The sequence below is a fragment of the Erigeron canadensis genome, chromosome 5 (assembly GCF_010389155.1).
Source record: "Erigeron canadensis isolate Cc75 chromosome 5, C_canadensis_v1, whole genome shotgun sequence".
Classification (NCBI taxonomy): Eukaryota; Viridiplantae; Streptophyta; class Magnoliopsida; order Asterales; family Asteraceae; genus Erigeron; species Erigeron canadensis.
Window position 1 is genome coordinate 29,251,936 of NC_057765.1, and position 27,081 is coordinate 29,279,016.

Below are 27,081 nucleotides of genomic sequence, written 5' to 3' on the forward strand. Positions count from 1 at the left end.
GTCACCACTACTGCTACACCGTCATATTGTACAATCATATGACTAGTTTAAAATAAAAAGGTTATTATAGAAAAAAAGCTTTCGGCTTGAAATGAATATTTGTCTTTAGATAGAAAAACTTTTGTACTTAAGTAAGCCTTTGTTTGTTTAATTAAAATAGCTTTTCATAATAATAAAGGATGCAGATCTTTTAAAGTTATCCAACTTTATATGTAGATTTAAACCACTTTAACCAATCAATTTAAATTAGAAATCAAGATTTAAATATCTAAAAATTCTGCCAATTTACCTATAAAGTTGATAAATTAAAATGGGCAACATAGTTGTTAAACTCTTACGAGTCACGAGTCGACTTTTACAAGTTGAATCGATATATATAAAAAACAAGGCAACTCATAAGGTGACCTGTTTTCCTCAAGATTTTTACGAGTCATAATGTGAACTTAGACTGATTCAATACAAATTTCAAATTTATGATTGTTTTAGTTTGATATATTGGTTGTGTGTTATATATATTATACAAATGGTTAGGCTATGTTATGTATTTTTTATACTTCTAATTCGAATTTAGAGATAAGTGTAAATTTATGACCACAACTATTGAATATGTAAATATTTTGGTAAATATAATATTATAATCATATTTTATTTTAAAAAGAATTACATATATATAATCTTAATATATACTAAAAGGCAACTGACCTAACCTAAGTTAACCAATTATAGCTCTCAATTTCACAAAATTAATTAAATTAGTACAAGTCTAAATTAATTTACACTTTTTGGTTTCAATCACCAATTTACACTTTAACCCAATTTAAAATTATTAATTTACACTTTTTGGTTTTCCATTACCAATTTACACTTTCACCCAATTTAAAAATAATTAATATACACTATTTAGTTTTTCATCGCCAATTTAAACTTTAAACCAATTTAAAAATAATTAATACTTTCTTGGATAATGTCTATATAATAACAAAATATTGTCTACATAAACATAAGAAGGTACAAACTCTCAATGTCTTATCTAGTTGTAATCAAACTATTTGGAATATCGTTGTTATTAGTAACTGTAATCGAATTATAATTAGGATAATCATTATTGTTATCAGAAATTGGAATCAAACTATATTAATGATACATATTCTTCTTATATAAATCGGATCCTACAAATAAAATCACAACACACGAAATTATTGAAAACCTACAAACCAACTATTACTTTTATTGTGTTTTAAGAACTATGATTAACGAAAATAAAATTACTTTTTAGCAAAACATCAATGAGAATATCTCAATTATTTTTTAAGTATATTTTTACATTTAAACATATAAGTATTTTTTTTTTCATATACTAATTCTTATACTAATAATATTGTAAAACTCGTGTATTTAACACGGATTTAAAATCTATTTATACAATAAAATTGTTTTAAAATCACAAGTCATAATAATGTAGTCAAAATTAATGTTTTTGAGTGGAGTAATACGTGTCCATCTATGGTAATTATGAAAGGCGGGAATTCGAGAAAGTTACGAAGGGCGGGAGTATCCATGCTATTGATCTTTTGTTTAGTAGATTACTTTGAATCGGATTTTATAATTACTGATTGCTTGTTTTAGTTAGTACTTTTATTCTTCCAATTATGATTCTTATGATCCTTTTCTTATATCCCTCAACATCAACCTTGTAAATTTTTATATCCATAAATTAATCGGAAACCATTAAGTTAAACGTAGGAGGTTACCCCTATCCGAGGTTGTTGATTATTTAACTCAGATGTATGTGCACCAAAATGGGTATCCCTGGGATTGTTTCCCGAACACTTTTCTTTGAGCACCCCCATGATAGTTATATATGGCGATTCGTCTGGTTGCGGAAAACGCCTTTTTTTTTTCATTTTTGTTTTCTAATAAAATTTCTAATAAAACATGGAAACCAGAAAACACTAACTAATCATAGTTTTCTTAGAAATTTTAAGAAAACAGAAAACAATGTTTTTCACTTTTCAATGGAAAACATGAAAACATCATTTCATTGTTTTTCATTTTTCATCTTTAGTTTTCTGAAATGGAAAATGAAAATAACATTTTCCAAATAGAACACATTTTCATAATTTTCATTTGTTTTGCAGAAACGGAAATGTAGAGAACATTTTCCACAACCATACACGTCCCTAACCACTAGGCCACCTTGTTGGTAGTTATTTACAAACATAAAACTCAGTTATAATCATTGCCTTACCCTGTAATAAATAGCATCTTGGTTCATTTGACATAGTTGTTACAATGTTTATCATTTTATAAAATTGTTACTAAGGTGAATATAAATTTTCGTTTGCTGACGACTTAGCCTAATATATTGTTTTGCTTGCGGATGCCAAAGTCATGAGGCCACCCACATCGGAATCAAGTGAACGAAAAGCCATGGAGGTCAATCTTGCCACACAACCTCCAAGGAACTGGTTGGATGTACCGCCAGTAGTAATGGCCAATATACTCAAGCGAATTGGTCTAGTTGAAATAGTTGAGAATGCCCGAAAAGTGTGCACTACATGGTGTGAAATCTGCAAGGACATCTGCAAGGACCCTGCTATGTGGCAGGTTATCTATGTGGATGCTCCTAAGAATGAACGTGCAAGACAAACACGTGAGGAGACGTGTAAGTATATTCTGGAAAAAAGTCAAGGCCAATTGGTTGATCTCACCGTTGTGAATTCTCATGATAAGGACCTCCTTTCACATGTTGCTGAGAGGTATAGTACTATAGTAACCTACGTTAATTGGTCTATCGTAAGTTTGTGCAGTTGTGCTTATGTATTAGTACTATTGCAAATACATGGTCTGCAAATTATCTAATGCCCAGTTCAGTGAAAGATATATTTTATTATAGATCTACATTTGTGTTCTAACAGTTACTCTCGATCCAACCTGGAACAAAAAATAGTTTTAATATCTTTGTTTTGCTTATTTAAGTTGTTTATATTTTTAAAACAGAACAAGTCAGCTGAAACGCCTTCAATTTGCATGTTGTGGTGGTAATATGTGTGAAAGCTGGAACGAGGGAGTTCTTAAGAAATTTACATTGCTGGAGGAACTCAGCCTTTTCGATACATCCATACATATAAGTAGCATTGAAATAGTTGGCAAATATTGCCCGTTGCTAACAACACTAAAACTGAATCAGAGACCCGTTCCATACTCCAAATCGAATAAATTATACAAAAAGGCTGTGATATCCACCGCTATAGGGAATAGCTTGCCTGGGTTAAGGCACCTTGAACTCATTGGAAACTACATGTCGAATGATGGGTTGAAGTCAATTCTGGACGGTTGTCCTCACCTTGAATCACTTGACTTGCGTGGGTGTTTTTACATTAAACTCAATGGAGCCCTAAGGAAAAGATTGTTACAAACCATAAAAAATCTTAAAATGCCGAAGGACTCTCTTGAAGGCTGTCCATATATCTATCGTCAACAGTTCCACTTTCTATAAAGACTAAAACAAAAAGGTATGTCATTCTATGTATGCTATACGTAAGTTTTGCATTTGTAAATACTAATCGTGGTTTTTATTTTTGTTTTGCAGATGTAGCTGTTTCACTGTTTCCTGCAAACATTATTTTCTTTTTGGCTTTTCTACTGAAGCTCAAGGTAACGGAGTGTAATCAATATCTGATTGTCCAATCTCGGGATGACATTTTGCCCCCCTACAACCTTACATATATGTGGGTTGTTTCTGTTTTTGTGCTCATTAAACCTGTTTGGTAGTGTAAAAGACGATATGTTTTGGGAATGATCGTATTATGTTATTAGGAGTGTGTTTTCATTCACCAATGTAATGCACAACTAAGTTGTCTTAAAGAACATATGGGTACGTACCTTATGCTAAATTCTGATGCTATGACTTGATTGTGGCCCTTAATACATGATGAATGAATCGGTTCAGTCACCTTGTGCTTCTCCTGTGAACACTTCTAGTTCTGGAGTATGTTACCTACATTATCATACTTTGTTTAGTAGTAAAATACTCACAGTTCACAACTATTTTGCTCAGTGTATTAATATTCCAAAGCATCCATTGATCTGGAACTCTTACGGGTCTGATAGTTGTTGTCATTGTGGCTGATCCGATAATTTACTGATACAGAGTGTTGCATTGCGGTGATACGTTACTTTTTAGAAACGATGCAACACAATCTGAAAAGAAATGTGCTTTGATATCTTGTTTTGTTTTAGGGAGCCTACTTTGAGAAGAAACATTCAGGTAGTGTTATGGTTTTCATCGTATTTTGTGGTTTGGGCTTTCTATATCAAAACTCTGGGGGGTGGAAATGAGAGCTAAGTTTTGACTATTCTATATAGCACAATCCATATACACAACCCTAATTTTATAGAAACTTATTATGGAAAAACCAATGTCTCCATTCATGGGAGCATTTTGCTCACACTAGGATTTGGATTCAAGACCTATCAGTCTCTGTAAAGTGTTTTGGTTGTCGAACAATTTTCATGGTAATAACAAACATAAAATAAAACTACAAAATTTAATTAACTTTAAACTAAATAAATATATAAAATTAGTATTAGAAATATCAAGTTTTATAGTTATTATGGGGTCGACATGATATATCACCTCGGCCTCGCCACGGTCATCATTTGATTAACAAAGTTTATGACTTTTAATTTTAAATTTAATTTACACCAAATCTTTCTATGTAACTAAGAGAGGATAGTTTAGGTTTAGTTGACATTATTAGTTGATTGCTATATTAAATTTTTGCTTAGTTGTCAATTAATCCTAAATTTTAGTTGTTTATTATTATTATTATTATTATTATTATTATTATTATTATTATTATTATTATTATTATTATTATTATTATTATTATTATTCAAACTTAACATATACGTACAAATGCTACTATATCTAATTCTAGAGTATCTAAATTTAGCTTAATGAATAGACATGTCCTCATTAATCTACAAAATTAAATTATTATATTAAAATTATTATTAATATATGGTCATCTTATTATAAGTTTTAGGGTTTAGTATCTGGAAGTGTAAGAAACTTTTACACTTTACCTATTATATGAATATAACTTAGATTTGGTGCATTGTAGGAAGAAATTTTATAAAACTGTTCAAATAATGTACAAACGTGGCAAATTATATGAGGTAGCACGTGTAATTTTTCGATTGGTGCATGTCAAAATGTTACATTATTTGAACAGTTTTACAGAGTTTTTTTCCTACAATGCACCAAATGTAAATTACATTCATACAATAGAAAAAGTGTAAAAGTTCATTTCACTTCTAAATCCTAAACTTATCTATGTATAAAACCAAGAACTTTGAAATTGAAATTGTGTAGTTGTTTATAACTTGCAAATATGTTTATGATGATCTATTCATTTATGATGGAACTGCCTGTAACACCCCAACAAGGCGGAATCATGAGGGTTACACAAATAGCACAGCACGACATGGAAATTATGTAGAGTGAAACTAAATGCATAAAAGGATCAAGTAAATCCTTATGAATCATTCAATAGTGCAAGTAACCGGATCACATCTAAGCATAAACCCTAATCGGGAGTAATGAATCACGGATTCAAGAAGTCCAAATCCAATTCTAGCATAATCAAGCAATCAATCATCCAATACATCTTGAGCTAACCTGTTCACATGAAAAGTGTACTAAAACGGGTCAACATAAAGTTGGTGAGTTCATAGGGACAAGTAACAGGAAACAAGTGTCGGGATAACAACCGTTAACGATACACGAGGATTAGAATACCTAATCACGTTCCAAGGTAACCCTAAAAGGTTTCACGTTATCACAAATCAATACAAGTCAACGTTTACGTTCAATCATAGTTATAATGACACGACTTACATAATAAATAATGCGATAAATCGGTACGACTTACATGATAAACAATGCGCAAAATACGTTTCTGGCACGACTTACATAATAAATAATGCACGATAAACTGGTACGACTTACATGATAAACAATGCGTGAAATACGTTTCTGACACGACTTACATTTATTTCAAATGTGCAAAATACGTTCCAACTAAGCATTCATATACAATATACACGTTAAACCATATCGTTAACAACAATGTTATGCCACAAATCACGGACTTATCGTTATGCCATGAACATGGCCTTAATTGTTATCACAATCTACAATACATTATGGGGGGGGGGGGGAAATATTATCATGCAAGATCCTATGTCCCATTCCATATCAAAACGTGTTCCATCAACCAATAACACAATGCACATACACTTCATACGATTCAAAGAGTCATCAATGCTTATATATAGGGTCACCCGCAGCCTTCCCACCACATCTACTACTCATTGAAAGTATAACCGTCTTCCATGTATGTACAATTATCCAAACCACAACGTGTATTCATAAACGAAAGTATAATTTACCGAGCAACAAGTCAATACGTTAATCAAACAATCAATCAATCGATCAATCTACAATTAAACAAGCACATACACTTTTCATCCCGAATCTCAATTGAGTAGGGAGGGTTTACGAAACTCACCTTGAGCGGCTACAACAAGTTAAAGTCAAACTATAATCGTCCAACAATCGCTTCGTGTGCATCACCTATCAAATACACATTTTACAATCACAAGTCAAACCCTAATCGGAGCTTTAGAAGGGTGGTTCAACTATGAATGACAATCGGGAATCGACTTGGTCATGCCACGACACTCAAACGTCTTTATGGTTCAATCGAACAATGACAAGGACACTTTAACACGACATTTTTGGAATGGATATGGATTCGCCCCAAATGGATGTTACCATGAGAAACTAGACTCTCATACGATTCCAACGATATGTCATATGTCTAAAACGGACATACGGTTCAAAAGTTATTGACGTTTGAAAACTGACGCGCTGCAGTGTATCACGATGCGATAAATTGACATCGTGGCGCGATATTGTGATATCGCGGCGCGATATTTTGACCTGAACACCATTTTTCAAATTTAGGCAAGACTCACGACGCGACAAACCATCCTCGTGACGCGATATGCTTCAGAATGCAAAAAAAACGCGTTTTTGACCTCAAATCGACCCACCAAACGTCAGAATCAAAGCTTCAAACTTTAACACAACTTAATACAAGTATAAACAAGTGTAAAAATCAGCTCTTAAACAAAACTCACTTCCTAAATCTCAAGATCTAATCCAAAACACGTTTTTAAGTAAAAACAACCATTTTACACTTGAATCGACCACAAATCGCTTAGATCTATAACAAGAAAGTATTCTACAAGTTAAGGGGAACATTTTGAGCTATAGAACACTTACCGATTCGTCCTACATGTATGGAATCCGAATTTGAGACAAAAAGGGAGGATGAACACTTGAATACTTTAAATCCTTGGATTTTGATGAATATCGTTGTTAGGGTTACAAGATTTAATGATTTTGACTATAAACATCAAGATTTTATGGTATTTATGGTGATTTTTAAGCTTGATTTAGTTGGTAGATGAAGAAAGAAAGAAAAGGGAGAGTGTGAGAGAGAATGAAGTTATAAGGAAAGAAATAAATGAATGGATGAATGTGAGTGGGAGAGTGGCCTAGGGACTCTATTTTTGGGCTCCGCTCCGCTCCGCTAAACGTTAACCATTTAAACGCTAAAACAAAACCGTAACCACAAACAACTCGACGTTACGTTAAAACACGACAAAATGTTCAAGAATTCTCATTAATTCACAAAAGTCATTTACATTGAATTACGTTTAATTGTAGGTCAAATCTAGTCAAATATCGTAAATGTTACACTGCCATTAACAAATAAGTTTATATTTGAATACATTGTTGATAAAATATTGTAGTCTTATTTAAATTTGGAAAATGTTTTATTATTTTTAACAAATTTTTATAATAACATTATTTACCATGCAATGCATGGGTTTACTCTAGCTTTAAACTAGTCTTGTGCCCGCACGTTGTTGCGGCTTGGGGGAAGACGATCGCCTGAGAAAGCTAAGGTTTTTTTGTGTGTGTGTGATAGAGATAGATTTGGGAGATATAATTGGGGGTGTAAAGTTTTCGTAAGGGTAGTTTAGTCCTACTGTAGAGTTGAGTATAGAAAGATATATTAAATTGAGGGGCATTTTAGACTTATTAGGTTTCTAATTACTTAAAGCTAGTTTCCTTTACATGGGAGTATAGATATACGAAGTATTTGAGTAAGAAATAATCATTGCATGAATGCATGTTGTGCAGAAACATTATATACCTCTATTAAGAGGTAACAAATGATGAACATTGAATCTGATGAACAGTGAAACAGGCTGATAGGTAGCTGCGCAGTTGCCTGCTGGTCTGCTTATTTTTAAAAAAAAAACGTATATATTTAATACGTCAAACGTTTTTGCGGGTTTATCATATTGTTTTTATTTAAGGTTTTTTCAGATTTCGTCTATCTCTATTTTTGATTTGACTTATCCATTTTTAATTTTTTTTTCTCACCCCGTATTACCTTTTGGATTTTACCACGACGCAACCCTTTTTGGTTTTTATTGAGCAGTGCCTGCCAGTCTGCTTTTTTTATTAAATAAAACATATGTGTCTAATATGCTAACTTTTAAGCGGGTTTATTATATTTATTTATGTTTGATATAACAAATATAGACATATATTTATATTATTTTTTATGTTCGATATAACAAATATAAACATATATTTATATTTTTTTATAAAGTTTTTGGTTGTTTGTCAATACCATTATGTACCACTATGTTGTTTCAATCGCACTTTTCTCTTTTATGGTTTTTTATTGATATGTTAAAAACTTATATTCAAATATTTTTTATCGTACTTTTCTTCTTTGTGCTTTTAACTAATATATTAACAACTTACATTCAAAGTTTTTACTTTCAGTTTTTATTTTTGGTTTATTGCACATATAAATTTAATGTATTCGTTACTATAAACTTTTAGAAATATTTGTGGTATTACTTTAGACAAATATGTATTTCATATGTCAAAACTTTTACTAACATATATAACGACACATTATCAATAATAATATATTCGTCACTATAAACTTTTAAAAACGTTTGTGGTATTTACTTTAGACAAATATGTATTTCATATGTAAAAGCTTTAATTAACATATATAACGACACATTATCAATAACAAAATCTAACCCAAATATTTGATACCATGTAATGCACAAAAATAACCTAACGTGGTTTTCCCCTTATATATTATATATATATATATACTTGAAACAAACCTATCAATGATATAATGCTTTTTAATTAAACGATTGAAAATTCAACTTAATTATACTAGAATAACGAGACAAAGTATCCGCGCATTGCGGCGGTTAGATGGTGGGGGTGATAGGTTTTAGAGTATGATATATAATAGGAGGTGATAGGTCATAGAGTGTGATAGCCAGAGACGAAACTAGGATTCCAAGTTGAGGGAAACTTAAAAATTTTCGAACATACCAATGTATTATTACTACAACGACAAAACGATACAAAACTTACAACATAGTGTAAATTTTGAAAAAATAAAATCTTCAAAGTTTAGAATGTCCAAGAAATTCAATCCATTAGATTGTTCTTTTCTTGACAATATAAATCCTAACACCATAAGAACACATCATATAAACAAACTATAATAAATTTTTGTAGCATAAGTATATTAAAATATCATATAAAGTTTATAACTATATAGTAGATGATCATCAAAAAACATAGACAAAATTGCTACCTATCTTGAACATATATCAGTAAAAGAGTTTTCCAATAGTAAGAAGAAACTAGTACTTTACATGTTTGTGCACACTTTAGTTCTTTTGAGAATTGAGATCCCCATAAAATAAAAATCACAAACAAATGCAGCAACATATTCATTTTAAGATAGAGTATCATTTTCAAATATAACATACTTCGTATGTATATGAGTATATGAGTATATCTCTTCACTATCTATTCGTTGCTTTCAACTCCATTTTGACCTTTTTTTTTTCCGTCACTACAAACCTAATTGGGTAATGAGGTAAATCTACTGTTATTTCATGACATAATAAATTCTTTTGAAACAGGGAAAATGTTTAAATATAGCTAATAATAATGAAATTAAAGCAAAGATATCGATTATAGGGGGAAAAACATGAAGGGAACCATGATTGTTCTTACTACTTCTGAAGCTTTGCTAAATGCTATATCGCTCTTGTTCCTTGATTTTCGATTTTTTTTTTAACAGCCCTTGAATTTATTTTTGTTAATTAATAAAAAAACAGAGAGGCTAATTGGCAGGGGCTCAACATACCATTATTGGTTATGGGCTAATAAAATTTCATTGTAACTGAGCTATTAGGGGTGGCTGAGCAGGACCTAGCCCCTCCCCTCCTTCCGCTTCTGGTGATAGCCAAATACTTTAGCCGTCCAGGTTCCGTCATTGGATTTAAAAATTTGTCGAAAGTATATCGAATGACATATCTAATGAAAGAGCATAAAATTTTAAGAACACCCACATAATTATTACAATTTATCGATGTACGGTTTTTGAAATAAAAGTTTTTGAATTAATTAGAGGAATAAAACGATTTATGAAGGAGAGAAAAAAATAAGTGGTTGAGATTTGATGAGTTAGAAAAAAATGAGTGGTTGAGATTTAGTATTAATGTTAAATGTTGAAAAGTTAAAAGTTCAAAAATAGATTTACTTTATAATATAATATAGATATAAATAGGTGTTTCAATTGTACATTTGAACACCGCGAAAGGAGGCCTACTTTTACTAGTTCTAATAAAATGCAAACATGCTTGTTTGATTAAAATAGTACTCCGTAATACCAATAAACGGAAAATAAACTGCGCGGGAATTCGAGAAAGTTATCGAGGACGGGAATATAATCAGAAACCCTAATTTTTACCCCCTTTTCATCTTTTCTCACTCTGTTGTTCTTAACTGCTCTCAACCAAAGGTAAATTCTTCTAATTTTATACTCCCTATATCTATATTTGCTATTGATCTTTTGTTTAGTAGATTACTTTCATATCGGATTTGATAATTAATATTTGCTTGTTTTTTTAACTTTTATTCTTCCAATTATGATTCTTATGATCTTTTTTTTAATCCTCTTAAAAATTAGTTTAAAATTCCTCCTAAAATCATAAGATGGTGACATGTGGATGAGACTAAATGATTTTCTTAAATTTATCCCTTGATTTTACCACTTGTAATCAGGTTAATAGGAATTTTCGGCTATTTAATTAAGATGATTAATCATTTTCCTTTTTTCTTAATATCCCTCAACATCAACCTTGTAAATTTTGCTGTTTTAGCAGTAACCATATGTTTACCCACATTATGTTACTTTGTGAATTCATGGTTTGGTTAAGTTTTTAAAAACTTACAAATTCACAACTATTGTGCTCAGTGTATTTATAATCTAAATCATTCAATGATCAATCTGGAACTCTTACAGATGAGTTATTGTGTCAATCTGGCTAATCCATAATTCCAAAAAAGAAATGTGCTTTACATCTAGTTTTGTTTTTGGGAATTGAAGAAACATTTAGGTAGTATTTGCTTATATATATAGACATATAGTCGTCAATTACTTTGGTGGATTTACGACATGGACAAGTTTATGTATGAAAAAAAATGTTATGGAAATGATGTGAAAACACTTGAAACGATATATGTACAATATATAGAGAAAGCAAAACAAACAAAACAGAAGCTATAAGTCAGTTCTATCTTACATTTGACTTTATCAATTGTCAACTTTTAAAATACACATACACATATGTAACTTTTGCCAATTTAATCTAATGCACCAAATATATAGGATCAAACGGCTATGGAAATTCAAGACTTAAAACGACTTTTGCGAGTCATATTGACTTTCGCGTGAATTATATATACAAATAATACAAACAAGTGGATATGTCTACCTCCAATGGGTGTATAAGTGTATTAGTGTATTTAACTTTTACAAATTAACCCGTATTCTCGTTGTTTTTTCCCCACAACATTTGAGATATTTTCGTCTTTAGTTTTTACACAACCATGTAAAGAACAAAATTTGAATATACAAAGGTTATAAATGACAATAGATTGGGTATGAACCGAATTTAGGTAACCCTAAACTCGATGATTCACGTTCCAAACCAAAACTCTGACCCAACAGGTCCTTGTTTACTTACTAACTATCGGATAATGGGTTTCTACACGGGTTCGGAGACCCGTGGTTTCCGAAATACGTTTACTTATTATACGTGATTTTTATAGCACTTGTTAGCCCAATTAGCATTTCAAAATTTTCTACCAATTTAAAATAAAAATAAATATTATTCTTTATTCTAATATGTATAATAAAATATAAATATATGAATTGTGGAATTGAGTATACATGTATATGTATGAAGCATTAGGCGTTACATTTACATTTACATCTTATAAATGTGTGAAGTGGATCAAGGATTTAAAGGTATACGGATAAAGTATGAAAATTACATAACATTTTCTCATCCGCCCTAAAACCTTAGACCCAAATCCAAACTGGGGTCAAAATTTCGGGTTTTAGTTTTTTCAATGGGTATAAGGGGGGAGGGAGCCGGAGAGCTCAACCTTCTCAACCCTCAATTTTATCCAATCAAATTACTCCACCTCATTTCAACCTTCCAATCTTTTTTCAACCTTTTTTTAGTGGCATCCGAAACTCCCAACCTTTTCTTCACATTTTAATAATTTATCCTTAACTTTATAAACTTTACATAACTAACCCTTTTTAATATAAACTAGTCAAATATATAAGGAAAACACATACATTTCATTTAGATATTAAAAATTTAAAGATACAACATAAAATAAAATAAAACCGGGCCAAACTCATTCGAAATCTTTCACGAAACCAAACCAAACCGGGCCAAACTTTGGGTTTTCAACAAAGTAGTCACGCATAAGCATTTCGTGAGCTCGTTCCCGAAACCGCTTGATGTAGGCGCGGGTTACGGTTGAGCTTGCCGTGTCGTCTTCAACCGCGTCAAGAACACTTTGCAAAAAAGGTAGGCTACTACTCGTGGATAAATTTGGAAACGGCAAAGGAATTGAAAATTCCGAAGCCGAAGAAATTGCTTCGGACGACGATGATGATGAAGATGATGGATCCATATGATAAAAATATGTTAATATTTGTGTTTGAAATGAGAAATATAGAGTAAAAATAGTGTTTGGTTGTGATTTTGGTGTAATAGGTTCGGCCCTTTAAATAGAAATTTAAAAAAGAAAAAAGTTTGCCAGACTTGTCACAAATGGTCCCTGGAGCGTCTTAATTTACACCGACAGTCCCTTTAACGGTCAAATGACCGTTTGAAAAGTTTCACAAATGGTCCCTGTCTTCTCCAACTCTCCGCGAGATACATACTCGCCGGCTCCATCTCGCGCCCAGCTCCCCTCACCGGCAACTGAAGCTCGCTCCATCTCGCGAGCTCGCCGCCAACTCTCTCCTCCATCTCGCTCCGGCTCCCTCCCCTTAAGTTTTATCTCGTTCCATACTTACTGTACGAATACTATAATACTCGTAGTCAGTAGTCAATGCATAATTAACACAACACTTGGAATAAAATAACAGTAAAAGGAAAAGGACAAAAGAAATAAAATGGGCGGGAATTCGAGAAAGTTACCGAGGGCGGGAATATAACCAGAAACCCTAATTTTTACCCCCTTTTCATCTTTTCTCACTCTGCTGTTCTTAACTGCTCTCAACCAAAGGTAAATTCTTCTAATGAACCTTTTTTACAAACTCCCTATATCTATATTTCCTATTGATCTTTTTTTAGTAGTTTACTTCATATCGGATTTGATAATTAATGATTTCTTGTTTTTAATTAGTATTTTTATTCTTCCAGTTATGATTCTTCTGATCCTTTTCTTTTTATGAATTATATTTTATAATGTCCGTCCACATAATCATTTTATGAATTATATTTTTCAATATCCATTAATTACTCGCAAACTATAAAGTTAAACCTGATGTATGTTTCAATACCCGAGGATCGCCGTTTTCTTTGACCAACTTTAGGATACCTATATATTTGGAGTTTCAAAACTTGAATTCTCTGGTTAAAACCAAGACACCTAACTAGTATTTACTGGTTGTGACAATGTAATCTTTTCCTACCCTGTAATAAGTAGTAACTACTGGCTGTGAAAACCTAGGAGCCGGTGACTGATTGGCACACCGCCCGACCCTACTTTGCCCGTTGGGTGGGGAGTAAACCTCATTTGTAAGATCATGTATGCTTGTGTTATTTTGCACAACATGGTTTAGAAAGACGTGGGGTTAGCGTTATGTCCCCATCATATTTTCGATCCTCCGGTCGAGCCACAACCATCGGATGATGTAATATCAAAGATCCACAACCAAAACATCCATGAAGCTCTTTGAATGGATCTCATTGACCATATTGATCGCACATTGATTCCGGGCCTAGACCACTAGTTTTTTTTTTGGATTTTCAGTTGTCGTTCTAGTTTTAATATTAGTTGTATGTTTTAGTTTTAATTACTTTGTATTAGTTTTTATTTGAAGTTTAAAACAAGAAAAAAAAACAAAAAAAATGGTAGGGAGAGGTGGTGAGGCATTCTTTGCAAGTGGGGAGGGGGTGGGGAAGGATAGAAAAGGTGGGGAAGGAGTGGCGGGGCACTCCACACCCCAATGTATATAATTTTATAAAATTCTTCCTGAAGTGAACATAATGTTCTGACTTGTTGATGCCTTAGCCTAATATTTTGTTTTGTTTGTGGATGCCAAAGTCATGAGGCGAACCACATCAGAATTAAATGAACAAAAAGCCAAGAAGGTCAGACTTCCCACAGAACCTCCAAGGGATTGGTTGGATGTTCCATCAGATGTAATGGCCAATATACTTCGGAGAATTGGTATAGTTGAAATAGTTGAGAATGCCCGAAAAGTATGCACTACATGGTCTGGAATCTGCAAAGACATCTGCAAGGACCCTGCTATGTGGCGTGTTATCCATGTGGATGCTCCTCCATATCCGGGTGCAAGACGAAGACGTGAGGAGACATGTAAGTATGTCCTCGAAAAAAGCCAAGGCCGATTGGTTGATCTCACCATTGTCAATTCTCATGATTGGCAGCTTCTTTCCAATGTTGCTGAGAGGTATGTTGACTTACGTTAATAGGTGAATTGTAACTTGTAAGTTTGTGCAGTTGTGCGAATGTATTAGTACTATTGCGAACACATTGTCTGCAAATTATTTGTTGATGCCCAGTGAGTGAAAGATATATTTGATTATAGCTTTACATTTAAGTTCTAACAGGTACTCTCTATCCAAACTGGACCAAAAAATAGTTTGATGTCTTTGCATTGCCTGTTAAAGTTGTTTATATTCCTCAAACAGAACAAGTCAGCTGAAACGCCTTGTATTTGCTTGTTGCGGAGGTGATATGGTTGAAAACTGGCTTGAGAGAGGAATTTTTAAGAAATTTACATTGCTGGAGGAACTCAGCCTTTTCAATACACCAATTCTTATAAGAGGCATTGAAAAAGCTGGCAAGTATTGCAAATTGTTGACAACACTAAAACTGAATCAGAAACCCGACCCATACTGGGGATGGAATGAAGATTACATTGAGGATGATATAGCCTCAGCTATAGGGGAAAGCTTACCTGGGTTAAGGCACCTTGAACTCATTGGAAACAACATGTCGGATTATGGGTTGAAGGAGATTCTGGACGGTTGTCCTCACCTTGAATCACTTGACTTGCGTGGGTGTTATTACATTAAACTCAAGGGATCCGTAAGAAAAAGATTGCTAAAAAACATTAAAAATCTTAAAAGGCCCAGGGACTCTCTTTTAGACTGTCCATACATCTATGAGTATAGTGAACGGTTCCCCTTTTATGGACTCGGAACATAAAAGGTATGTCATTATATGGATGTTAATATGTAAGTGTTGCATTTGTAAATAGAGAAAATAGCCTAGATAACCAAAAATCATCTTAAATATACCAAAATATCCAAGTTTTTTTGAGTTTATAGAAAATATCCATAAAATTGCAAGACCTCAAAGAGGAGATGAGGATCGCAAGCAGTGCTTGAGGATCGCAAGCAGTCCTTGCGGATCGCAAGCAACCCTTGCGATCCTCAAGCAGTGCTTGCGTTTCGCAAGCAATCCTTGCGATCCTCAAGCGATGCTTGCAATCCGCAAACACTCCTTGCGATTTTGAATTTTTTTTAACAATAATGAAATTTAGAAATCCTTCCATCTGACACAGTGATTCAAAACCATTCTATATAACTACTTTGTTATCATCCATACACACAAATATATACGAGTAATATCTTCCATCTGACATAGTGACACTGTGACACCAACACTTTATTCTATCCAATTAGACCCCGACTTGATGTTTTTGGGTAAACTTGTATGAAGGAGAAAAGCTAATCCCAAAGTTCCAAAACGTTATATATTTAGTCTTCAAAGATTATAACTTACTACTTAACTTAACTGTTAAAAAAAAGAGTTAAACCCACTATGAAATCATAACACCAAAAATATACTGAAAAAAATTCAAATACAAACCTTTGTATTAACCGTCCAATTTTCTTAGTCGGTTCAAGATTAATTTCATTTCAGATTGGCATCAACTTCAACCAATCAATACTTTTGTCGTGAAGAAGGTGTCTTCTTGTTTAAATATATTTGTTATTTGCCTTCAATTAAATAATTGATTTGTTGGCTCCATTAATTCAAGTCTTAGAGATACTCGGTCGGTTACTTATAATTCAAGAAGTCACTATCTTGAAGTTTTGCGGAAGAGAGAGTGGTGATGGTGGCGGATGTGGGTGGTGATGGAAGCAGCAGTTTGGGGTGGGATAGAGACGGAGTGATTTGCTTGCGATTTGCGTTTTGTTGTTAAAATGCAACCGGGTCGGGTCAATCGCAAGGATCTCTTGCAATCCTCAAGAAGTCCTTGCGATCCTCATCTCCTCCTTGAGGTCTTGCGATTTTATGGGTAGTTTTGTAAACTCAAAAAAACTTGGGTATTTTGGTATATTTAATATGACTTTTGGTTATCTAAGCTATTTTTTCTTATAAATACTAAACGTAGTTTTTTTTTTTTTTTTTGCAGGTGTAGCTGTTGCACTCTTTCCTGCAAAAACACGTATCTTTTTGGCTTTTCTACTGAAACTCAAGGTAACGGAAATGTGGTAATCAATATCCACTTGTTTAATCTCCGGGATGACATTTTGGCTTCTAAATATATGTGGGTTGCATCTGTTTTTTTGCTTATTAAACCTGGTTGGCAGTGTAAAAGACTTGATATGTTTTGGAGATTATCGTAGTATGTTATTAGGAGTGTGTTTTCTTTCACCAATGTAATGCACAACTAATTTGTCTAAAAGAACATATGGGAACCTTATGCTAAATTAGTATGTTCTGATGCTATGACTTGAATGTGGCCCTCAATCTCCATCATTATTGAATGAATGACTTGGTTCACTCATGATGTGTTTCTCTCGTGAACACGTCTAGTCTTGGTCTTTTGGAGTATTATTCTCAAATTGCTATTAAGAGTACCCACATTATCATACTTTTTGAATTCAACTATTTAAGGTTTGTTTAGTTTTTAAAACTCACCATTCACAACTATCTTGCTCAGTGTATATATATAAACCTAACAGCCCCATTTTGACCTAATGTTGCACCATATTTTGGTGCAGTTAACTGCACCAAGTATTTTCCCTATTACCTTAGATTTCGAGGTGTTTCATTAAAGGGGAAAGGTTATAGGTAAAGCAAAGGGGTGGGGGGGTGTTATGTAAAATTCAGGAGAGGCTATGTATGTTTATCAAATTCAAAGGTTTAATTTGTAAATTTTTTTAAAGTGGCAGTACCTAAGTTTAGGTAAAGTCTGCAGTACGAATAATTTTCTCTTCATTAAATTAGTCATTCAATTACCAAATTATGTAGAATGCAAGTTCTGCGGCATGGAATCAGATTCTTAGTCAAATCAGTTTCCGTAGTTTACCAAATTATATAGAACATTGTTCAAGCTATTTTGGTGATTTATCAACAGATTTGATGCTTGTGTTTTTGAACAATTTCCTCTTTTACTCATGTGACCCGTTTACTTCAGTGTTTGTGTTTTCTCTTTGCTTTTATGGTGGAGTTTTGTATATTGGTGTTCATGTAAAAAAAAAGAGTACAATTCACTATCTAGTTTGGGGTGAAATGACTATGTTTGGTTGCATGGGTTGACCTGAAACGCTTTCTATAATCTGAGTTTTCTAGGTTTCTAACTTCTTTTCAGTGTCCTGACTATTAGTTCTCCACAGGTCAAACACATCATGCCCGCATTACAAATTTAGTATTTATAAATATGTAATGAATCAAAGTATGTCTATGTTCATGCATATTGTGTCTGTGTAATAGGTAATTATGGGTTGACTATGTATCCAAATCGATTCATAGACTTGTATCTAGGACAGTCAGAATGATACTTTATAAGGAATAAAAACCATTAATACATCATAAACGGAAAAACTACATCACATTCTAGCACACGATTAAAAAAAAAATACACATCAAATACAGACCCCAGACTTCATATATATTTCATTCTAATGTCCATCATACAAAATCACCATTAATCCACCCGAAATTACCAACATCACTACCCATCTCCATCCAATAATCCTGCAAGAGCTCGACGATGTATTCGACTTAGCAGCAATCCCTGAACCTTTCTCTTTCCCTTCCCCTTTTCCGCCGTCAGCCTCTGGCCCATCAGCAACAGGTGCAGCATCAGGTGCTAGCACTGCGGGCGGTGCTGGTGCTGGTGCCGGGGGTGGTATATCACTTCCAAAAATAGCCTCAGGTAGTAAAACTTTATTCACCTCGTATATTGCAACTGGGTCCTTGTCATGAACACTACTACTAACTACAGTATTGGTCCACCCGGACCCAATGTGGACCGAACCCGAATTATCAGTAAAATTTAACGTGAACAATCCATCTGCCAATGTGATCACAGAACCTGACCCGCTAACGTTTTAAAGATTAGATAACAAATAAGAATGTGGTAAAACATGGAAAAGACAGTTGTTTTATTTGATCTGATTTAAGGTTTGAAAGAGATGGTTTTTTAAGGTTAGAAAAAGCCTTGTTCTTGGGTACAAAAAGGGTTATTTCTTTTTTAGTGTCGGTTGCTTGGGTTTGCGGTGTATCAATTAGTTTAGTGGACTCGAGATATTTTAAAAAGGTCGAGAATGGGCTCACGACACTTTAGGATTTTACTTCGGTTCACGTATTCGTGTGTGGGTGACTGGGTTCAGGTGCGTGTGTTGTGGTTGGGGTTAAGGGTAGAGTGGTTTGGGATGATAGAGCTAGGAAGGCTGAACCATAAGCATTATCAGATGATCCTCCATATGGACCATATCCTGTTTAACCTTATACAACATAAAAATAAAAATGTGCAAGTTTTTTTTTTTTTTTTTTAAGATTTTGATTGTATTCATCTTTGATAATGTATTCTTCAAATTCCTGCAATCAATTACAAACTCAATGTTACATTCTTAGCTTGATTCTTGAAACAATTCATATATGAATGTTCATCTGAATTATTCAACTTCTGAAAACACATGGCGAGAGAATATAGTAATATGACCTTTCGGAACAAAGGAATCTAGTGCATAAATCTTAAGATTCTTGTAAGCTGGTCAATAAAAAAAAATAAATTCTTACAAGTATTAAACTATTAACCAAAGCTTAATGGGTTTTCTCACGGATAATCAGGAACCTTGCAGCACCCCGAGCTAGGCTCGAAATATTACCGAAAAGATATAGCGTATGCATGGAATTATCGTAGAATATGAACTATATGAGATAAAAGGATTCAGTGAACCCACACTAAACGTTTAAGGTATAAAGAACATACAAAACATGAAACCATCAAGCTGTTACATAACTGTACAACGAAAAGATAATGGTTCTAAACATAAACCATAAAGGAGGGCAATGAATCACGGATCCATGTAAGTCCAGGCTAGGCTCTAGCAAAAGCAACAAATTAGCCATCACATCTCTGATTTCACCCGAATACCTGAAAAGTGTACTAAACAAGGTCAACACTAGGTTGGTGAGTTTGTATGAGCGAATGACAAGGATCTAACGCCTAAGCCATTCACAATATGAACAAGGATAATGAGCAAGGAACACACTTACAGTAAGTCCTTAAAGGCACAAATATTCAATTTCACATCATGCACCACATTGTACCCAAGTACATATAGTACTCATTATATTGCACTTGCACCAATTGTACCAAATTGCACACCTTGCACCTCATTGTACCCAATTGCACATCATGCACCACATTGTACCCAAGTACGTATAGTTCCCGTTTATTGAACTTGCACCCATTGTACTAAATTGCACATATTGCACCTCATTGTACCCAATTGCACATCATGCACCACATTGTACGCGAGTACGTACAATACTCGTTTATTGCACTTGCACCCATTGTACTAAATTGCACATCTTGCACCTCATTGTACCTAATTGCACATCACGCACCACATTGTACCCAAATAACCGATAACACTATGTGTATATACTTCGTACGATACTACTTTTGATGCTTATATATAGGGTCACCCACAACATTCCCACCACATCTCCAACCTTTCAAAGGCATTACCGTCCTCCATATATACACAACTAACCTATAACAACCCAACATACATATAAAATAACCATACAACAATCACATACTTGCATATTCACCAAAACCGTCACACAACATGTAATTCCATAATTCAATCAGTACTTCCATAACAACCATGTCCATCAGAGACCCGTACACGTGTATTCACATATTGAACGATATCAAGGTATATAGAATACACATACTAAGCAAGAACAAGTAATAATGATATCAATCAAGAGGATCAAGCGTATGCACAATTGAATTATGTCTAAAATCAAAGCAACATATAAAGGCACACTCAAACAAGTCAACACACAAAGTTGTACACTTTTCAGCCCGAAACTCAATTGAGTAGGGAGCTACGAAACTCACCTTAGCCGCTTAAGGATTGCGAAGGTAAGCAAGAAAGTAACTTAGTATCCCGAGCTCCTCAACAATCTCAACCTACTAAAATCATCACAACACATTACAATTGAACCCAACAATAAGGTTTGACTCTTAAAGATCTCTAACGAACTAGTTATGGCGTTTTCAAAACAAGCCTATACACTTTCCAACTAGCTATAACCTTGGAACCAAACACTCCACAAACTCTAGTTTTGTCAATTAATCCGATTTGTGAAGAAGCAAAACTTAATTTATCCATTGTTACTCATAATTAGACATAACAAAACATAACCCATATCACCAATTCGATTTAAGAAGTCAAATTTGTGCACAATTCTTCTTGACCCGTTTTGACTTTTGACAAAAACCCTAAATGGCATATAATCGGTTCTTGGAGGTTTGGAACTCATTTTTGCAGCTTGTATGAACATATTTAAACTTAACCCACTTCAAAAATTGATTCAAAACAACCATTTTAGCTTAAATCTGAATTTGACTTAAATTACCCATTTTGTAATCCTAATTTTGACCCACTTCATTTTTGACTTGCAATTTGACTCATGAACACTTGGGTTTGACTAGAAACATGATAATAAACATAAAATGATGGATTTTAGTGGAATGCAACTTACCAAAACAACCCGGAGCTTCAGATTCGGATTTGGAGCTTTAGAGATGAAGAACACTAATTTATACCCATATTACTTGAAGTTTGAAGATAAGGGAAATGATATTTAACAATTTTCTAACATTTTGATGTTTGCTAGAGCCTTAGATCCGAAATTTATGAAGAGAAATGATTAGTGTGTGTTTTGAGTGTGTGTTCTTGAGATTGAGGGAGAGAGGAGAGAGGGAGAGAGAGAGAGAGAGAGAGTGAGAGTGTGTGTGTGTGTGTGTGTAAGAATAAGAGATAAGGAAAAGAATGAGAGGTAGGAATTAAGTCAACGATAAGGGGGGTGGGGCTGGTTTCAGATTCCAACACTTATAGACTAATACCCAGTGAATTAGTCTTATTCTGTCTATTTTCCACTTTTGCCTCTTTTAGATTATTACTCCACGAATTAGTCTTATTCTGTCTGTTTTTCATTTTTGCCACTTTTAGACTATTACTCCACGAATTAGTCTTATTCTGTCTATTTTTCATTTTTGCCACTTTTCTTTTTAGTCTTTATTACAGTTATATCACACACGAGTTCACTAACGTTGACCGGTCAAAGTGGCGGGTGTTACAAACCTGTTGTTTTTGTAATACGTTTACTCATTACAAATATTTATGTGATTTTTTTTAAACTAGCACTTGTTAGTCTAATTAGCATTTCATACTTTTTAATACCAATTGAAAATAAAATAAATATTATGTTTATATGTAACTTTAGGTATACAGGTTTGAGTTGGGTTGACGTACGGGTAAGTGGGAAAAATTATTTTGAGTCCACCTTATTTTAAGTACAAAAAGGGTCAATTGATTTTTTTCTTTCATCTCCTCAAATCCCAAGCATCTCCTATCACCACCACCACCATGATTTTTCGGCGACGGCGACTACCGCCACCATCATCTCCGATCACCATCATGATTTTCCGGCAACCACTGCCACTACGAATTACACATGTGTAAGTTAACTTACGCATGTATAAGTTATATGGACCCTTTTTGGACTCAAAATAAACTGGACTCTAAATAGCATGACCCACTGGTAAGATATGCTATTTTTTTTTTTTTATAATTAAAAGTTGTCCTTAGACCTAAACCTGTAAAAAGATTTTAAAATCATCCCCATACCCTCTAAACCGAGACCCAAATCCAAACTCAAAACAAAAATTCGTATCGGGAATAAGTTGTTCCGGCATCCATACTTGTACTATGATGGTCAATAAATACATACGAGTAAAAAATAAAATAACAGTAAAATGAAAAGAAAAAAGGCGGGAATTTGAGAAAGTTACCGAGGGCGGGAATATATTCAGAAACCCTATTTTTACCCCTTTTCATTTTTTGTCACGCTGCTCTTTGCAACTGCTTTAACCAAAGGTAAATTCTTCTATAACCCTCTAATTTGCATACTCCCTACATCCATATCTGTTATATATCTTTTGTGTGGTTGATTATTTTAATCTGTAAAATATATAATGATTTCTTGTTTGAATTAGTACTTTTTATCTTCCAATTATGATTCTTCTGATCCTTTTCTTTTTATGAATGTTTTTTTTTTTAAGTATCCGTCCATATAAACTTGTAGATCTTTATAAATCCATAAATCAATTGCAAACCATAAAGTTAAATGTAGGAGGTTACCCGTGGCCGATGTCGCTTATCTAACTCGGATGTATGTGGCCTAATGCGGGTATCCTTTTGATCGATTCCGAACCCTTTTCCTTGACCACTCCTAAGGTAGCTATATATAAGGAGTTTCGTACTTGAGTTCTTTTGTGAAGAACAAGCTAGACACCTAACTTCTAGGTGTTACAATGTAATCTTTGCTTAACGTGTAATATATAATATTGCATATTGGTTCATAATTTCATTTGACATAGTTGTTAGGGTGGATAGATTGTAGTGGGGAGGGAGCCGGTGACCAATTGGTGACTATTGCACACCGCCTTGAAGGCTTGACCCTCGATGCCAGTTGGGTGGGGAGTAAAGCGGGTACAACCCTCCCCAGTTTCCTCACCACCTTCCAGTGACGGAGCCAGGATTTTCAGTCTGGGGTTGCCGAAAAGTTTTTTATAATACTAATAAGCATAGTTATTATAAAATTAAATTGTATCAATCTGGGGTTGCCAATTACTTATAAACTAAATAAATACATAAAAATAGTACTAAAATTATAGAGTTTTATAGATATTGTGGGGTTACCATGGCTACACGTGGCCACCACATAGCTCCGCCACTGCCACCTTCTGAACGTTACATTTGATGGTTAACCCCCCAACCAACCCAGACCCTTTTTTTTTCTTTTTTTTTTTATCTAGACCACTAGTTTTTTTAAGACACTTCCTTAAGGAGGGAGAAAAGCCAGGCAAAGAATCTCGTATGTGATGTTAGAGAGCATGCTCAGGTTATTCTAATTTTTATTACTTTGTGGTAGTATTTAAATTCATTTAATGAAAAGTTAATTTTTATTTGAAGTTATTTAAAAAAAAAGAGGGTAGGGAGAAGTGGTGAGGTATTTCTTGCAAGTGGGCAAGGTGTGGGACATTGGGATAGGATAGAAACGTGGGGAAGAGTGGGAAGGAGTGGTGAGGCGCTCCCCTCACCCCAATGTATATAATTATATATAGTTGTTACTAAAGTTAATATAATGTTTTAATTTGTTGATGACTTAGCCTAATAATTCATTTTGTTTGCGGATGCCAAAGTCATGAGGCGACCCACATTGGAATCAAATGAACAAAAAGCTAAAAAGGTCAAGCTTCCCACAGAGCCTCCAAGGAACTGGTTGGATGTTCCACCAAAAGTAATGGCCAATATACTTAAGCGAATTGGTCTAGTTGAAATAGTTGAGAATGCCCGAAAAGTATGCACTACATGGTCTGGAATCTGCAAGGATATCTGCAAAGACGTCTGGAATCTGCAAGGATATCTGCAAAGACCCAGCTATGTGGCGTGTTATTTATGTGGATGCTCCTTTGTATCCAGGTGCAAGACAGACACGTGAGGAGACGTGTAAGTATGTTCTGGAAAAAAGCCAAGGCCACTTGGTAGATCTCACCGTTGTGAATTCTCATGATTGGGAGCTACTTTTACATGTTTCTGAGAGGTATGTTAACTTACGTTAATAGGTCAAATGTAAATTTGTCAAGTTGTGCTTATGTTTTAGTACTATTGCAAACACATTTATGGTTTGCAAATGATTTGTGCAACTTATAAACCATGATGCCCAGTCCAGTAGCTCTACATTTATGTTCTGACAGTTACTTCCGAACCAAATTGGAACAAAATAAAGTTTTGATATCTTTGAGTTTCCTATTAAAGACGTTTATATTCCTTAAACAGATCAAGCCAGCTGAAACGCCTGGTATTTGCTTGTTGCGGAGGTGATATGGTTGAAAACTGGAATGAGAGAGGAATTTTTAAGAAATTATTGGGGAAATTCGAGATAACAAACAGATAACCGGATACAAATCAATCTTTGAAGGCACGTGATCGCTTTCAGATTGAATCAATTTGGCGGTTCATCCAAACTATTCAATCGGATACAATCAAAGATTAAGAATTTTCTGTGTGGATGTGCTTGAGAGAGAAGAACCAGAGAAAAAGAAAAGAATGATCAGAACCTTGTACATACGGGACATATATTGATATATATATATATATATCTGTTGGCCCATAAAACTGCATAAACGGCAGTTAACAATATGGGTTTTTCGAGTTGCCACATTTGGTCCCTCAAGTTCCGAAAATTAAATTTTCGGAGGGATTTTCAATATAGCAATATGTCGGAAATAAAAAAATTTCCAAGCCCAGCCAGGGGCTCTGCCCCTTGGACCCCGCTCCCAGGGGCGCTGCCCCCGGACCCCCGTACCTTAGGTGCTTCGCCCCTAAGGTCATAATAAATTCAAATAGGCGTGCACTCCGCACCACCAATCCTATATGATGTATTATTATGACGTTATTGATCAAACAAGTTAACCCAATTACACTAAAATATCCGACAGAAATTTGCATTGCTGGAGGAACTCAGCCTTTTTAATACACCCATACTTATAAGAGGAATCGAAAAGGCTGGCAAGTATTGCAAGTTGCTAACAACACTAAAACTGAATCAGAAACCCGATCCATACTCGGGATGGAATGAAGATTACATTGAGGATGGTATTGCCACAGCTATAGGGGAATGCTTACCTGGGTTAAGGCACCTTGAACTCATTGGAAACAACATGTCGGATTATGGGTTGAAGGAGATTCTGGACGGTTGTCCTCATCTTGAATCACTTGATTTGCGTGGGTGTTATTACATTAAACTCAAGGGAGCCCTAAGGAAAAGATTGTTACAATCCATTAAAAATCTTAAAAGGCCCAGGGACTCTCTTGAAGGCTGTCCATATATCTATGAATATCGTGAATGGTTCCACTGACCACAAGGACTTGAACAAAAAAGGCATGTCATTGTATAGATGTTAATATGTAAGTATTGCATTTGTAAAACCTAATCGTGGTTTTTGTTTTTGTTTTACAGATGTAGCTGTTGAACTTTTGCTGCAAAAATCAATTCCTTTTTGGCTATTCTACTGAACTCATGGTAACAGAAATCTGGTGATAAATATCCGATTTGTCCAATCTCGCCCCTGTCTTAAAACTCTAAATATTTGTGGGTTGTTTCTGTTTTTGTGCTTAGGAAACTTGTTTGGTACTGTAAAAGACTTGATATGTTTTGGGAATTGTCTTAGTATGTTATTAGGTGTGTGTTTTCTTTTACCAATGTCATGCACAATTAATTTGTCTAAAAGAACATATGGGAACTATATGCTAAATTATGATGCTATGACTTAATTGTGGCACTCGATCTCCATCAATACTTGATGAGTGACTCGGTTCACTCATGCTGTGCTTCTCCTGTAACACTTCTAGTTTTAGAGTATCATTCTGAAATTGCTAGCAGGATTAACCATGAGTTTACCCACATTATCATACTTCGTGAATTCAAGGTTTGTTTAGTTTTTAAAAACTCACTATTCACAACTATCTTGCTCAGTGTATGTGTAAACTTAACAGCTCAATTTTGACCTATTGTTGCACCATATTTTGGTGCAGTTACCCTATTACCTTAAATCTTGAAGTATTACATTTGGATTTTAGATTAGTCATTCAATTACCAAGTTATGTAGAACGCAAGTTCTGTGGCATGGTATCAGAATCTTAGTCAAGTAAGTTTATGTAGTTCACCAAATTATATAGAACGTAGTTTAAGCTGTTTTGGTG

General features: G+C 34.1%; 2 protein-coding genes and 1 pseudogene across 2 annotated transcripts; 2 read left to right on the forward strand and 1 right to left on the reverse strand.

Moving 5' to 3' along the window:
• Window positions 1-2,391: 2,391 nt before the first annotated feature.
• LOC122601518 (putative F-box/LRR-repeat protein 23) lies at window positions 2,392-4,171 on the forward strand. Its single transcript, XM_043774273.1, has 4 exons — window positions 2,392-2,759; window positions 3,001-3,461; window positions 3,593-3,657; window positions 4,154-4,171. Exons 1-4 carry the CDS (start codon window positions 2,392-2,394, stop codon window positions 4,169-4,171), a joined length of 912 nt encoding a protein of 303 aa, XP_043630208.1.
• A 14,513-nt stretch (window positions 4,172-18,684) lies between these two features.
• On the reverse strand, window positions 18,685-20,909 carry LOC122601519 (annotated as a pseudogene).
• A 3,756-nt stretch (window positions 20,910-24,665) lies between these two features.
• LOC122601520 (putative F-box/LRR-repeat protein 23) lies at window positions 24,666-26,237 on the forward strand. Its single transcript, XM_043774274.1, has 3 exons — window positions 24,666-24,919; window positions 25,156-25,177; window positions 25,818-26,237. The coding sequence occupies exons 1-3, from the start codon at window positions 24,666-24,668 to the stop codon at window positions 26,235-26,237; spliced, it is 696 nt and encodes a 231-aa protein (XP_043630209.1).
• Window positions 26,238-27,081: the final 844 nt, after the last annotated feature.